Source organism: Panthera onca, chromosome C2, assembly GCF_046562875.1.
Source record: "Panthera onca isolate mPanOnc1 chromosome C2, mPanOnc1 haplotype 2, whole genome shotgun sequence".
In the NCBI taxonomy this organism is placed as follows: Eukaryota; Metazoa; Chordata; class Mammalia; order Carnivora; family Felidae; genus Panthera; species Panthera onca.
Window position 1 is genome coordinate 4,477,813 of NC_138347.1, and position 15,782 is coordinate 4,493,594.

General features: G+C 54.2%; 1 protein-coding gene and 1 long non-coding RNA gene across 4 annotated transcripts in view; one reads left to right on the forward strand and one right to left on the reverse strand.

Annotated features, from left to right (window-relative positions):
• The window catches only part of LOC132684002 (interferon-induced GTP-binding protein Mx1), a 28,075-nt gene extending 21,113 nt beyond the window's left edge, over nt 1-6,962 (reverse strand). The window contains exons 1-3 of one of the 3 annotated variants that reach the window (XM_060640493.3): nt 6,929-6,962; nt 3,592-3,671; nt 2,333-2,447 (exon numbers count right to left, since the gene is read on the reverse strand). In XM_060640493.3, coding sequence (XP_060496476.2) covers nt 2,333-2,431 — 99 coding nt within the window. In that variant the 5' untranslated portion in view covers nt 2,432-2,447; nt 3,592-3,671; nt 6,929-6,962. Of the gene's footprint in view, nt 1-2,332; nt 2,448-3,591; nt 3,672-6,360; nt 6,386-6,928 lie in introns of those variants that run through there. The other 2 variants (XM_060640495.3, XM_060640494.3) reach the window with 2 other exon arrangements.
• Nucleotides 6,963-11,325: 4,363 nt separating this feature from the next.
• Nucleotides 11,326-15,762, forward strand: LOC144617389 (uncharacterized). Its single transcript, XR_013557817.1, has 2 exons — nt 11,326-11,645; nt 12,592-15,762. It is a non-coding gene; the product is annotated as an uncharacterized LOC144617389 (long non-coding RNA).
• Nucleotides 15,763-15,782: the final 20 nt, after the last annotated feature.

Here is a 15,782-nt window from a genome sequence, read left to right on the forward strand (position 1 = left end):
TGAGAATATGCTTTATAATATACATAAGCTTTACTAGGTAGTTCCTTTATCTTGTGGTGAGAAGCTATTTATATTTTCTGCCAGGTCAGCTTTTGTTGTTGGGGTCTGTCCTATGCATTGCAGGAGATTCAGCAGAATCCCTGGCCTCTATTCATTATTTACTCTGAGTTGTGACCATCAAAATGTCTCCAGACATTGCCACATGTTCCAAGGGGCAAAAGTGCCTCTGGTTGAGAACCACTGCCTTACAAAGTACATGAGTACAAGAGTTTGTATACAGGCAATGCTGGCAGATTTCTGCAGGGGTCGGGGGGGAGGGGTCCACACTGACAAGGCCTCCTTGACCAAATGCTAGCAAGCCCTCTTTGACCACCTTGAGCCCTCTTCTCCACTTGGCTTCTCCTGGGCTGCTGAGCCCAGACTTAGCAAAGAATCCTTCTTAGCAAAGAATCCCCTCACCTTTAAAAGCTAATCAAGCTCTTTCTCCTGGTCCCCTTGATGATAACCTGTTCTTAGTCATTCTTTCTCCTCTCCCTCACCCTTCCTGCTGGCTGTAAATCCCCACCTGTCCACCCGTACCACCTTGACCTCAGTCTCTCTCCCTTATGGCATTAGGCTGGAATAAAATCCTCTTGGCCATTTTTTTTTAACAAGCGTCTGCTGCCAGTTTTTTCTATAACAAACTTCAGAAAGGTGTGGAGCACAGCTCCACAGGGAAAGCCCTATGGTACCAGAAACCTGGGTACACCTTCGTACCCACCAGCCTCCATCTCAGCCTTCCTCATGGGTTCTTCTTTGTTTTCATTTCTTTATATCACCTATTCCCAAGAGTTTATAAAACATGAATAATAGTACCAACCACCTGAATTAAGAAAACACATAACCCCAGCCCATAAGACACTCCACGCACCCTTCCCCATCACTTTCCTGCTGTTACCCCTTCTCCCCACCAAGGGTCTCTCCATCCTGAGGCTCGTGAGAACCACGTTCTTGTTCTTCTTTGCGGTTTTACCACCTACCCATCTTTCCCTAAGCAATACATTGCTTCTTGTTGCCTGAATTGGAACTTTGTATAAGTGGGGCCGTACCATACATTTCTTCTATGACTCAATTCTTTGTTTTGCCACTGTTTTTTAGATCTTGATGCTTTGATGCTCACTTCCAAGCAGAATTCTGCTGCATGAGCATACCTCTATTGACACATTTGTCCACGGCTCACAGGCCCTTGTGTTGATTCTGGGTTTTGTTATCATAAACAACGCCATTATGAACATGGCTCTCAGAGGGCACCTGCAAGTTTGCATAGTGGTTTAGCACAAATAGAATCGCCTGGAAGCACTATTCGAACACAGATGTGGGCCCTACCCCTGGAGTTCCTAGTTCGTCAGGTCTGGGGGGAGGTGGATGTGTGGGCTAATCATGTACAGGTCAAACTTCCCAGGCCTTGCTGAGGATGCTGGTCTGGGGACCACACGCTGAAAACCAAGGTCTGTACCTAGAAATGGAATTTCTGGATTATAAGACAGCACCGTTCAGCATGACTGGAAAAGGCCAAGCTACAGCCAAGCAGGTGGGTGTGAACGGTATGAGTTCTTACTGCCCCATACGCTGCCGGTTACAGTCAGGCAAGAAACACAGTTATATTGGGGACCTTCTTATTTTTCTGTGTGCTTCAATGTGGCTTTTAGTATTGTTTAATATTGTTTAGCATTTATTATGAAAATGGAGTCAACGTGAAAGAGGCTGATGATCCATGACTTTAAGACACACGACAGCAGTAAAGGGACCTCTCTCTCAACAGTCACAGAAGGCAAATTCTGTTATCATTCCCATGTTAGAGATGGAGAACCCAACTTGCACACCAGGGAGGAAGAGCCATCTTAGAAACAAGATCACACAGCTGGAAGTGTTTGCATTGGGATAAAATTCAGATCAGACCGATTTCAGAGGCCAAGTTTGGTTCCCATCAAAAATACGTTCTGGATTCTGGGGAAAAAACGATGCCGCATGGCTTGCCGGTGAGGGAATGGAACCATGTGGTGGGTGTGGGATAGCACAGTGGCCCTTGGGCCCAGAGCGAGGCCAGTTCCTACAGGAGCCGGACAACACCCCGCCCGGCTTCCCAGGCTGAAACTGCACCCCAACCAACCAGTGTCAGCTATGGCGAAACATCTACACTACACTTGGTGGCCAGATGGGCCCCAGAGGGACGAGTAGGGGATCACATCAGCAACCGCGGCAGGAGAGATCAAGAAGCAGGCGTCCCGGGTCAGGAGCATCGCCGTCTACAAGGACAGCCCTCAAACACGGCTATTTTCAGGCGGCAACTTACCATTTCCTGATTTTTCTCTGCCTTATCCGCAAGTCCATTTAGTAACAGATGATTGGATACAGGATCTGAGTCAGTCATCTTTCCTTTAGAATTAACCATCTCCGCCCTTTATCAGCTTAAAATCAAGCACATCGGGATTAACACAATTCAGAAGCCAGGTTCATTCAGTCACAGAATCACCAGTAGATACACTGGGCACACTGTGGCCTCCTTAACTCTTTAGGGACTGAAGCGAAACAACAAGGAGCCAAATGATGGATGGAGGCAGCTTAGCCGTCTTCAGGAATGGGCTCCCAGACCGCAAAAGAGTCTTTAAAACTAGGTGTTTCCTATTACAATTTTAGGTTGAACGGCAAAAATTTTTTCACCATCAATTGGAACAGTGGCAAAGAACAAAATTTCCGCGAATTTTTAAAATCCGCATGTAAAAGGAAACTTATTATAGAACCATTCCCAATGTTGCTGTGGGAATCTCAATATAATGGAAATTTGATACCCAAGCTTATAGTTGAAAAAAAAAATGCCTGAACTTTAAGTTCTTTTACTCTGTTCGTTTTGCTCCTGGCTTCATATTTTTATTCCATTTCCCCCCATACGAGTGTATCTTAATGACCTTCACTTTTTTCTATTTTTTCCAGTTTCATGGGTTTGATGGATCGACATCCATCACCGTGTACGTTCGAGGCGTACAGCATGAAGGTCTGAGGTACACATTTTGTGAAATGATCACCACGATGGCTTTGGCTAACATCCAGCTTTTCATATAGATATGATATCATTTTATTTTGAAAGAAGCTAATCGTCCACTTCACCATACTTGTCTGTATCCCTCCAGATCCGTACATATATGTCTGAAATTCATTTTTCAGAATTTCTGGGGGCGCCTGGGTGGCTCAGTCGGTTGAGCATCTGACTTCGGCTCAGGTCATGATCTCGCGGTCCGTGAGTTCGAGCCCCGCGTCGGGCTCTGTGCTGACAGCTCAGAGCCTGGAGCCTGTTTCGGATTCTGTGTCTCCCTCTCTCTCTGCCCCTCCCCCGCTCATTCTCTCTCTCTCTCTCTCTCTCTCTCTCTCTCTCTCTCTCTGTCAAAAATAAACATAAAAACATTTTTTTAATAAAGTAAAATAAAATAAAAAAATTTCTGGGACCCCATACCTCTAAATAGTAAATTTTACACATCTAATCATCTTGGGTAAAAGTGAGCGGGAATTTTTCTATGACTTGAAACAAATTATGAGAAATGTAAACCGCCTACTTACCTCCAACACACCTTCCTTTTCCCTTGACGATGCAACGTTGACTTGTTGGATAGAAACACGGAGCTCTTCTCCCACGCCTCCTTGAAATCACACAAAACTTACAAATTAGGCCAAAACCCAGGTGAATGTATGTGACGACTCATCAAGGTAAGGTCCCATTGTTAAGAACGATACACAGAGGCCTCACGATGAAGCGAGTTCATGGTTCTCAGAACCCTTTTGGTAAATCTTGAGTATTTTAGTTCTAAGAGAGACCGATAAGGCACAGAGCCTTACTGTTAATTTACTGCCTGAATCAACGATATTTTCTGATGTTCTCTGTGCTTCTTTTCCAAGACCCTCCCCCAAGAGCTACGCGATCTTCCTTTAATATTGGGGCAGTTGAAAGGGACAGGTTAAAAAAAAAAAAAAGGGAGGCGCGCTTGGGTGGCTCAGTCAGTGAAGTGTCCGACTTTGGCTCAGGTCACGATCTCTCGGTCTGTGGGTTTGAGCCCCATGTCAGGCTCTGTGCTGACAGCTCAGAGCCTGGAGTCTGCTTCACATGCTGTGTCTCCCCTCTCTCTGCCCCCTTCCCCACTTGCGCTCTGTCTCTCTCTGTTTCTTAAAAATAAATAAATGTTAAAAAAAAACTAAAAAGAAAAAAAGGGGAGAAATGTATTCCTTTTATCGTAAAGTGGGAGAAAGGTGATTTGGAAAGGCAATCAATTAGAAAGAGTATGACAATCTGGAAATGTATTTCCTAACCTCCCCCCGACCAACCATGCCTTCGGAGATGCTTTGTGCGCTCAGGGAGTCCCAGACTGGGGCCCCACATTGAAGACCACAGCTGCCTCAGTTGGCCTTAGTGCACCCAGTCAGGTGGCATCATTGGTCCCCAGGTCCTACAGCCCCATGACCACGGGTTCAAATTCCGTCAACACAGGATTGTGTGAATGCATTCCCCTCCTCTGTTTGCTTCATATAATGACATTCCTTGGACACAAAATCTTATCTGTGCATCTTAAATGTTTGTACCTTTCATAGATGATCTTTGAAGATCAGTTTGGAGTTCAGGGGCAGGACAATCTCAGGAATTAAAGCCCGTTTCTTACTTATCAGTTACACTCGGCACCCGGCCGTCAAACCGAACCGAATGCAGTTGCCAGTTGTGGCCATGGTGGAGTCACGCTCTCAGCCCGCGTCTGCTCCTAAAACGTCTAACCCACACTGTGTGTTTAAGACAAGACTGTGGGCTGCTCTCTGAGGTAGGCACATCACCCGGAACCCCTCTCCGCTTTCATCTTCCTCCCCCCACCCCTGCCAGCGGTCAGGATGGGCTCTTCCCTCACTGCCAAGGTTGGGGCAGGGGATAGAGAAACTGCCCAGGGCGGGTCTGTGGACACTCAGGCCCCCCCTGTTCTCGGACGAGGCTGTCTGGCTGCCCCTGCACTTTGGATTTCAGAGGGTGGCTTCCAGACCCGGACACTATCCACCAGCGGCATCCCTGGAGAGTCTCTGCAGCAGAGGGTGGGGGCACCATCCAAGGGCGGTCCCGTGGGTCGCTATCCTTGTGGGAAAGCTTCCTCCAGCCCAGACCTCACAGAGGTCTCCCAACCCCTGATAAGAACCACCCACCTGTTGCGTCCTGCTGAACCCCTGACCCGGGCAGTCTGCCACTTGCCCAACACAATTGAGTCCAGTTTTTAAAATAATCCTCGTAGGACTTACACTCACGTTTTCTCTTGGGAGTCTTCTGCCTTGCAAAAACCCACTGACATTTAAATTTTTATGGTGGAAGGGGAGAACATTGTGCTCTTTAGACCTAATGCTCTCTACCAAACCACCTGGAGGGAGCTCAGTACCGGGAGGTGGGGAGAGGGAAGCCAAGAAGGAAATGGAGGGGCAGGGGGCATCCTGTCCACATGACAGGGGTTCCCGGCCAGCAGCTCTGTTCCAAAGTGGGAAAATGACACGGCTAGACATTCGAGGAGCCGTTTGGGACTGACCGCTAGGGGTTAGCATCACTTGAGCCTGCTTCTGACAACCACCTGATTTAAATTTGACCAAATGATTCCAAGAGCCCCCACATGCACAGCTCGGGCGGTCACGCGGGGTGGAGTGCACGTGTCTCCGAGCCTGGCTCCCTCCGTCAGCCCCCAGGACGGTCTTAACTCCCTCAAAACTAGCCTGTCCCCTGTTCAGTTCCACCCCGCTGCGCTAGCAGCTGAGAAGCGGGTCCCTGGGCAGCCCCCCATTCCCTGGGTCGGGGGGGGGGGGTACGTTGGGCGGGGCACTTCCCCAGATGCCGGGCCCCTCCCTCCTCGCCCCTCCTTCCTACCCGGCTGCTCGGCCACTCAGGACGCCCCCTAGCGGGGACCCTCCACCCTAACCTCCCTGAATTCTGCAGGATAGTGCAGACCCCCCTGGTCTGCGCACTCCCACTGTGGACTTGTCTGGTTTTCACTCCCCAGCAATGTGAAAACCAATAAAATTACTAAAGTAGTGAGGAGGCCAGAAGGCGGAGGCTGTACCATTTCTCCTCAATCATAGGAAGAATTGTCAGTAACAGACCCCGACCGGAGACAATCATCAATTATAGCCCCCCCACCCCCCCACAGGGACAGGCGGGTACGTCATCTCCTACGGGAAACTGCCACCCCTGCCACTCAGCCGCCAAGAACCTGCCATCGCCATGACCTCTTGCATTTCTCCGGTGGACTAGGTTCAAAACAACCCTCCCCAAGCCCCTTCCAGAAAGCACTGTTCCTGTCCTTTGTTTGTTGGACTTGCCTATGGTTTTGCCATGGCTTGCGCGTCCCGGATTCCAGATCGCTGCTATTCCTGACGAAGCCCACGTTTGCTGATCAAAGAACACACTGTTTTATTTTTAAGGTCGATAGCAGGAAATATAAACTGATACAAGCCATGGGCCACCTTCGGGGTGGGCTTGGAGGGCGCCCAGCACTGAATGTGAAACTTTCTCAGTGCACACCCCTGGGAGACCCCCTTGGGAGACTGGCCCCCTGGGAGACCCCCTTGGTCCCCCTGCCCTCCACGGGCCCACCTCCTCAAGCAGAAAAGTCCTCGAGGTGCGGGGGGGGGGGGGGGGGGGGCTGTTTCTGATAAGCCATCAAGGAGTCTTAGCAGCCTGTTGGTCAGAAGCAGAATCAAGCGGGCTCTGAGCCCAGCCAGTATTTCCATCATCATCGTCACTGTCACCGTCACCATCATCACCGTCCTCACTATGACCAGCTTCTGCTCCCCCATGCGTCCAGAGAGCTTGTCTCCGCACCCAGCCCTCCCACCCCAGCCCCCCAGCTTGCAAGAAGGTGCTGCTATCCAGGAACGCGACCCTCACCTGTCCCCGCGCAGCTGCCAGAGCCCCTCGCCGCCGCAGCCGCCGCCGCCGCCGCCTCCCGGCTTTTATGCAGCGCCCGCTCCGCCCCCTCGCTCTCGTCGCCCCCGCCTCCGAGGAGAAACGAAACTCAGGGGATGCGAGGGAGCTAGATCCGCCTGGTGCAGAAAGGAAACCGAACCCATCACCCCCCACCGCCTCTCCCCACTCCCCCCACCCCTGCCCGGTGCCTGTCGGCTGCCGCAACTCCTCCCGGGGCTCCGCGCGCCCAGCCCCATCCCAGGCCCGCGCGTTCGTGTCTCTGCAAGCTGGGAGGAAATGCAGATTCTGGGGCCCAGACCTGCTGACCCAGAAACAAGTGCAGGGCCCAGGAAGCCCCCCACCGCTCCGAGAGCAGTCTGAGAACCGCTGCCCTACTGGCCTTGAGCCACCCGGAGCAGAATGCAGCCTTGAACCTAGACACGCCCATTCCCTTAAGCCTGGTCTTCCTTCCCAACCCTCTGATAACTGGCACCCATAATTGGGCGTCTGAATTCCTGCTAGCGGTTCACAGGGATCATCCCGGCACCAGCAGGAATTCCCAAGCGCTCTGCCAATGGCCAACTTCCCCTTCCCCATGCAGACAGCTATTAACCGTAAAAATAAAGGTTATTTTACCACCAAAAGATGGGTTTATTTGGGAACAGTAGAGAATTGCAAATTGGGACAAGCAAGCTGTGGCAAAACCACACGCGAGTCATTTTACGGAGAAGTTGGAGGAAGTTGGGACGTTTTGGTTTTTTTTAATGTTTATTTCTTTACTTTAAGTTTATCTTGAGACAGAGAGAGGGAGAGCGCAGAGGAGGAGCAGAGAGGGGGGAGAGAGAATCTGAAGCAGACTCTGCTGCTGTCAGCGCCCGAGTCCAACATGGGGCTTGAATCATGAACCATGAGATCATAACCTGAGCTGAGATCGAGTGCTGATGCTCGACCCACTGAGACATCCAGGTGCCCGGGGAGGAGTTGTTTTGAACGAAAGACTGTTGGAGAAGAGCAGGTATTGGGGTGATGGCAGTGTCTCCTTGGCTGAGCTGCAGGGGCGGGGCTTTCCGGTAGGAGATGCGGGGCACACGTGTCTCCCCGCTAGGCGCCCTCCCCCAACTGATGGCTCTGTCCTCCGGGGAGTCTTCCGCTGGGTCTGTGATTGATGACTCTTCCTGTCATTGACCCGGAGTGATGCCCCCCCCCCCCTAACCTCCCCAGCTAGCAGCCAAGTCCACTTTCGTGAGTTTCCCTTTATTCATTTTCGCCGGACCCACACCATCTTCCTCCTCGTCCTCCTGGAGCCCTCTCTGGAGTTGGGCTCACCTGATTTCTCCAGGAGAGAAATGCGTGGAAAGTGGAGGCTGAGGTCAAGCAGCCTCCAGAGTGGCCCTCTGTAGATGGAGAGTGACATATCCTTTTGGAAGGGGCTGGCCACCTACCTCCATTCTCCTTAGCTCAGCTCAGAGTCCCGGACAACAAGCTCCCCAAAACTGTGATTAGGAAGGGTCGCCCCCACTCCATCCAAAGACCCAGAACCCACCCCAGCTCCAAGTCCTGGGGTCGGCCAAGCCTAGATGGAAACAAATTCAGTGTGGCTCACCCTGAGAAGGGGAGGAGGCCCCACAATACAACTCTCTGGCTGAAGTCCCCTTGTTCTGCAGGGTCCATTGCTGGGTCCCGGCAGCCCCATCCAGGGTGGCCTGCTGGGAGACACATACTCTCCCCATAATTAGCGAGGAACGTTTGTCCAGCCACTCATCACCTCTGGGTCTCAGTGCCTTTCTCACTAGGAGGAAGAGTGACACCCTTTCCTGATGGGCTGTGAGCAGGATGGAGGAGGGAATGTGCCATCCGTACACGGAAGAGCGAGAGCAGCCAGGCAGAGACACAAGACTTCACTGCGAGGAAGGATGCGACTTTTTCAAACCACGGGAGGCTCTCCCCAGCCCCCCTTGTTGAGGAATAAAACCAGAAAGCGCCATGGGCGAAAGCGAAAACCAAGTGGAACCAGCCAACGCCAGGGCCAGGGCTAGGCGAAGGTGAGTGGCGTGTCTGGTGTGCCAAATGTAAGGAGCCGCTCGCGCGCTCGCTCTCGGTGGCACGAGCGGCTACTTACACTGGCGCCCGGACGCTCCAGGAGCCTCCCTCTCATGACTCCACTGACTCCTGGTCTGAGATGTTGGTACCTCGCTGTTTCTAATTGGCTCCTTATATGAACTTCCCTGAAGAGCCCAGGGGCTTGTTAGGGGTGAAATTCGGAAATAATAAAATAACAACTCATGTGCACCGTGGAAGTATGTGCTACGTGTCAGCCTGTGAGAATAAGTCACCTTCACAACCATCCTACGAGAGGAGTACGGTTATCACTCCCATGTGACACATGAGAAGACAGAGACCAAGGAATTAGGCCACCGTTGGGTGCCCTAACTAGGAAGCAGCCAGGAAGTGGGAGAGCTAAGATCACAGTCTAAGGTTTCACTCCCTGCGCTCTAGAATCTTCCCCCACCATCCTAAAATCAGCAAGATCCAGCTCCTGTCCTCCAGAAGCTCACAGCCTTCCCCCTGAATTGCTGACGATTCCTTCTCTACCAAAGAAACACTGATTACATTCTCTGAAGTAAGTGTCAAACCCTGAGCCTTTGAGAATTAGCCTTCAGGATCAGCACCCTAGTCAGACATCCCTAAACGCGGCCGGCAATTCTGGTGGCCTGTCCTTCCCCCTAGGCTCCCGGAGACATTCTCCTGCCCTGCCAAGTCCCAACTGTGATGTTCTCTGTCTATGCAGCTGCCCCTGGGAGCTCCTTTCAAGCCTGGGTCCTTCATCCCGGCTCGCCCTCAGCTCCTGGGGCTCCCACCATGGCACAGCTGGCCCTGCCCTCTTACTATTGTCTCCTGTGCACAAAAATAATCTGGCAAAAACACAGCATCCACAAGGGAGCATAGTAGTAGGCAAACAGTCACACTGACCCCACCCCCTGCTGCCAGCGCAGCCCAGGGTGCCCAGGGAGCTCCAGATCCCTCTGGTCCTTGTCCAGCCCTCTCTCCAGCTGCCAGCCTGGCCCCGGGCCCGCGGAGGAGAGCTGGTGCTCATGGAAAGCTGTGACAGAAAGCTTCCACGCCATCGCCCCCTACCTCCAATCCAGTGCATGTCCTCGACTCCCTGCGGGGAGTGGACAGCACCCTGCTTAAATGCTGCGGGGTCGCCCACTGCAGGGGTGGGGTGGGTGGGGTAGTCCCAACTGCTCAGCTCGGTGTGCCAGACCTAGCCTCGCCTGGCTCAGCCCCACCCCCACTGCTTCTTGTAACACCTTGCTCACTACACAGAACTCCTTCGGCTCAGGGATGCTCCTCCTCCTACCCCTCCCTGCACACTGGGCTGCTTTCCAGGTCACAGCCTCCGGCCATCCTTCCCCAGACCCGGCGGACTTGCTTCCCGGGCGCCCCCCTGTTCCCTCCCACCCGCACCCACCCACCTAGCATAGTGTCAGCACACAGCCTTGACCTCTGTGAACGCCCATTTCTGCCCCCAGGTTGTCCACAGGGCAGCTCCGGGCCCGAAGTGTTGCTGTTGTCCTTGGGACCTAGCAGAGTTCGTGGCACATAGCATTTCAACGGATGTTTCTAGAATGAACTAATAAACGAATGAATGGTGAGTCTGAGAACCGGCTCTGATCTTGCAGACCCGGTCCTCAGACGACCTCTGGCGAATTACCCTGAGCATCTCCTCCCTGATCTTCCGTTTCCCAGTCAACTCAGGTTCAGTTTCAGTTTCTTTTCTCCTTCTTGGTTCCCAAAAAAGGAAGTGAAGAGGGAGACTCTAAGATTCCAGGAACTAGAAAGAGACAGAGAGGCGGGGGTGGGCGGTGCCGGAGGCGGAGGGGCGGTGCCAGGGGGGCGGAGCCGGAGGCGCGGTGCCTGGGGGGCGGAGCCGGAGTCGCGGTGCCGGAGGCGAAGGGGCGGAGTCTGAGGCGGAGGGGCGGTGCCGGAGGCGGAGGGGCGGTGCCAGGGGGGCGGAGCCGGAGGCGCGGTGCCTGGGGGGCGGAGCCGGAGGCGCGGTGCCGGAGGCGAAGGGGCGGAGTCTGAGGCGGAGGGGCGGTGGCGGAGGGGCGGTGCCAGGGGGGCGGAGCCGGAGGCGCGGTGCCGGAGGCGAAGGGGCGGAGTCTGAGGCGGAGGGGCGGTGCCGGAGGCGGAGGGGCGGTGCCAGGGGGGCGGAGCCGGAGGCGCGGTGCCTGGGGGGCGGAGCCGGAGGCGCGGTGCCGGAGGCGAAGGGGCGGGGTCTGAGGCGGAGGGGCGGTGCCGGAGGCGGAGGGGCGGTGCCAGGGGAGGAAAGCAGAGACCAGGAGGGAGCTGAAACCCAGGCGGTGAGGGCGGTGAGGGAGGTGGAGGGAACCGAGCCGGAGGCGGGGCGGACGGGCGGACGGGCGAACGGGGTGGGACCGGTGGAGGCTCTCCGGCTGGGGTGCCTCTCGAAGGCCCAGCGCAGCCTGGACACGGTTCTGGCGGTGCCGGGGGAGGGAGATGGGGAGGGGACGGTGACGGTGACGGAGAGGAGGTTGGGGTTGGGGCGGCGCACGTGAGGCGGCCCCCGAACCGCAGAGGTCGCCGCGCCCACCTCTGACGCCGTCCTTGCTCGGGGGCAGAGCAGTGCGCTCCCGCGCGGCGTCCCTTCTGTGCGGCCCGGAGCGCGGAGTCCAGGGTACGTGGTCCCTGGCCCCGTTTTTGTTTTCTCCTCCATAGACCCTTGCCATGGATCGGTGCTTCTCAAAGGAGGGCCCAGCAACACTGGCTTCACCTGGAAGCTTGTCAGACCTGCAGGGTCGAGGGCCACCTCAAGATCACTGAATCCATCTGAGTTTCAAGAGGGTTCTCCAGATGATTCGTTTGCAGTTAAAGCGTGAGAACCTGGAGCCTGCAAGGTTGCTATTTATTTGGTCCTTAAGGCCAGGGTCCGATTTTGCCTTCTCCGTGGCCCTCTCCGTGCCAGAGGAGATAGAAACTGAAAAGTCTGGCGAAGCTGAGCTGGTTGGTGGCCCTGGGCCCCGGCTTGGTGTCGTGTGGCCCACCCAGCCTGTAACCACGGGAAGGCTGGTGGCCTAGCCTTTTCCTGGGATACAGCCAGCTGTCTTCTCTGGCATTCGCCTGGTGATCAGCGCTCTGTGAAAGCTTATCTTTCAGATAAAGGAGGAAATAGCGCTGTGACCTGCCCTCCCAGGACCTTTCCCAGGGAGCTTATGGGAATTGGCACAACCACTGGAAAATTCCCCCTAATTCTCAAATTCCACCCCAGGTCGCCTCCTTCCTCCTCTGCCTGCAACCAGGCTCAGTGTTTCATAGTCTAGAAAGTGGGGTGCTTGCTTCGGTGGCCGGTATATGGTGTAGGAAATGGAGAGACCCCCAACACAATACCTTTGTTAAAAATGCCACCTTGTGGCTGTGGAGCATTCCCCGGATATTGACCTCCCGCCCCCCGTAAGATAGTGAGCCAATTTCTTTACACACATGGTCTACAGAAAAAAATCAGTCAGCTAGGAAATGGGGGCTCAGAGAGGTGGGCTCTTGGCCCAAATCACACAGCTAGTGAGAAATGGAAATCCCTTTCCACGCTTTCATGAGCCATCCTGTTCTTTCTGTTGTCACTGCAGTCACCCGCCAGCCATCACTCATTGCCTCAAAACAGCACCCGCCGTGTGCCAGGTGCCCCAGGTGCCATGATGGAAACAGGCGCGTGCATTGAAGAGTCGTTGCCACACTACCTGTCTTCACACTCACTTGGGCAACCTTAAAAAAAAGTCATTCAATTCTATTTACAAAATGCCATCCTGATCCTGATAATCCTATAGACCGTCCATGTGGGTTGCCATGTTGTGGTAAAGTCCCAGCATGCGACGTGGCAGAGAACTGATGTCTTTGGCCAAAGGCCACCCAGGGCCTGAGGCCTGTCCACAGACAGGAGACTGAGCTTGGAGCCCGTATCAGTTTCCTGCAGCTGCTACAACAAATTGCCACAAACACAGTGGCTTACAACAACAGAAACTCTCTTACAATTCTGAGGCCACAAGCCCAAGGCCAGTTTCACGGGGCTAAGGTCATGGTGTTGACGGGGTCATGCTCCCTCAAGAGACTCTGGACAGAATCCTTCTGCTCGCCTTGTCCAGCTTCGAGAGCTGCGTTCCTTGCTCTCTTTAGCTCGTGGCCCCTTCCTCCACCTCCAGAGCTGGCAGGGTGGTCCCTTCCGATCTGCTCCTTCTTTGCTTTGCCTCCCTCTCATGAGGACACCTGTGATGGCGTCTGGGGCCCACGGGGACAACCCAGGGTCACCTTCCAGTCTCAGTCTGTAGTGTGCCCAGACCTACAAAGACCCCTTTCTCCATTTAAAGAACCTGACACCAGAGGAAGGGGGGTGAAACTAAGAGAAAACAAGAGCCTTATCTGGGGTCTCAGAATGACACCTGCGAGAGCACCGATCCCAGAGTGACCAGCAAAAGTGTCCCGCTTGGGTAGGGAAAGCAAGGGGGGGGTTTATGAGAAAGAAGAAGAATCTCCTATTTAGATAAACCAGAGAAGAGAGAAAACCTGTTAATTCCGTGCTAACCAGCTGAGCAGTTTTCAATCACCGCCTAATCGATTCTTCTCTGCCTGCAACCAGGCTCAGTGTTTCATAGCCTAGAAAGTGGGGTGCTGTCAACACAAACTGTTCCTGGCCTGCATTAGTTAACTCTTTGCTCTTCCTAAAGTTCTATCAGCAGTTTTGTGGTCGAAGGCCAGTCGTTCTACAGGATGTGATGAACGACTGCTTGTGAAACAATTACAGATGCTGGCCTGGTTTGAGAGCTCATTGGTTAGAAAGTGAAATGGAGCCTCATCATGGAGCCTCTCATGGGCAGAGAGTTTGTATGGGTCCACATCGCTATTGCCGGCACCAGGGATTAGAGCCTGGCTATTTGGGGGGCCGTTATGCAGCCCACCACAGAAGCTGGACCAGCTCCGTGAGACCTCCCCCCACCCCCCCCACACACACACACGCACAGCCAGAGGCACCTGCCAGGGCCCATGTGAATTCCTGACCCGAAGAAACCGAGAGAGGAAATTTCGGGGGTAAAACTTGGGATAATTTGTGAGGTGACAATAGATAACCCACACACCATGTCACTGAGCGTGACCAAAGGGGCATTGGAGGCCCTCCCCCCAACCAGGGGTAGAAACAAGATGGGGGAATCCGGATTTGTTTATCCCACCGGGTGATACCTCTTCATGAATACCCTTCGGCCTCATCACTGCGGCGCTGATGGAAGGGAACACCACCCCCCTCACTGCCGCCCCTGTGAGGAGCATGGGGGGGGGGGGTTGTAAAGACGGGGTTGTGGATCCGTGCACCGTCAGCCCAGACTGGGGTTACAGCATGTGTCACCTGCCGGGGCAGTCCTGCAGCACCAGGGCCAGAGAAGGGAAAAGTCTGAGAGACGGACTATATTCACACGGCGGCCAGACCATCCGTAAAAACAGAGCTCTTGCAACAATCTGTTCTCTGCTGTAATCGGCCCCAGGGACCAGCCTCCTGGAAGTCAGACTTGCAGAAGGCAGACCGTTTCCTACCCACGATCTCGAAAGTGAAGCAACCACCTCTACAGCGACTCGCCCCCAGGTGACCAGGGTTTGCTGAATAACTGACAGCTTCCCTCAAATTGTGTCCCTATTTCTGATTTAGGACCCACCAGAGAAAGCCGGATATATATGCCTAACCAGCCACAGGGGACGTCTGCTTCTAGCTCGCTGCCCTCAGCCCCCACCCACGGCTCATACGGAGCCTTCTCCCTGCCTGTGAGGCTTTGCCCAAACCCCCGAGCGATGCTGGCTGACCTCCTCCTCGTCGTCATCAGCTCTCGCTAAATACCTTTGCTCCTTCCCCCTTGGGTGGTCTTCCTCTATTTCCGCACTTGTTAGGAACAAAACGCCAGCCCACAGGCGCATTGCAGGAGGAAACGTACGTGTGTGCATATGTGTGCCTGTGTGTGTGAGTGAGTGAGTGACCCCGGGATAAGAAGGGAGAGCAGAGAACACGCCTGTTCCTTTACTCCCGTGTTTTGTGCAACGAAGGTCCCCCACGGATGTAGGGGCGGGTGTGGCAACAGGCAAAGCCGGTCTCCCCTGGCTTCTGTCAGCTCAGCTGGACCACATTTCCCAGCCTGCCTTGCAGTCCGGCGAGGCCCTAGGCCTGAGGCCTGCCTCTGGAATGTGGGAGGAAGCGAGGCACACAGCTCCCGAGCCTGGCTCCTGGAAACTTCCAGAAATCCTCTACACTCTCCCGTTCCTCACCTGCTGGTCAGATGCAGAGGGTCTGGTGGGGACTCGAAGGAGCCGGCGATGGTGGGGCCATGAGGTAGAAGGATGCTGGTGGCCCAGGGACAGTGTGGCTCAGAACCCTGCCAGTCGGCCTAGGACATCCGTGATGTGAGCGAGGGGCACGGCTGGGTCGTGGTAAGCTGCGGAGGTCTTGAGGTGCTTGTGGTCGCCGTGAGCTTATTCCGATGGGAACGTGGGCCCCGCACTCAGCCCCACGCTCCGACCTGCTGGGAAGCCAGGTGTGGTGGGCTACCTCTTCAGAAGCCACGTTCAAGGGCTAACCCCCGGAGCCTCTACGGACCTAGAGAGTACAGAAGAGAGGTGTTTGATGAGCGGGAAGAGTCGCTGGATTTGGGGACAGGTAGCTCATAGAAATGGTTTCACTTAATGTTCCTAAAATTCCCCTGAAATTAACTATTGCTTAGCGTAACGAAGAAAATAAAATTAGCCGTAATCCTCCAATCTAGAGATGACCACTGGTAGGAAGCTCGAC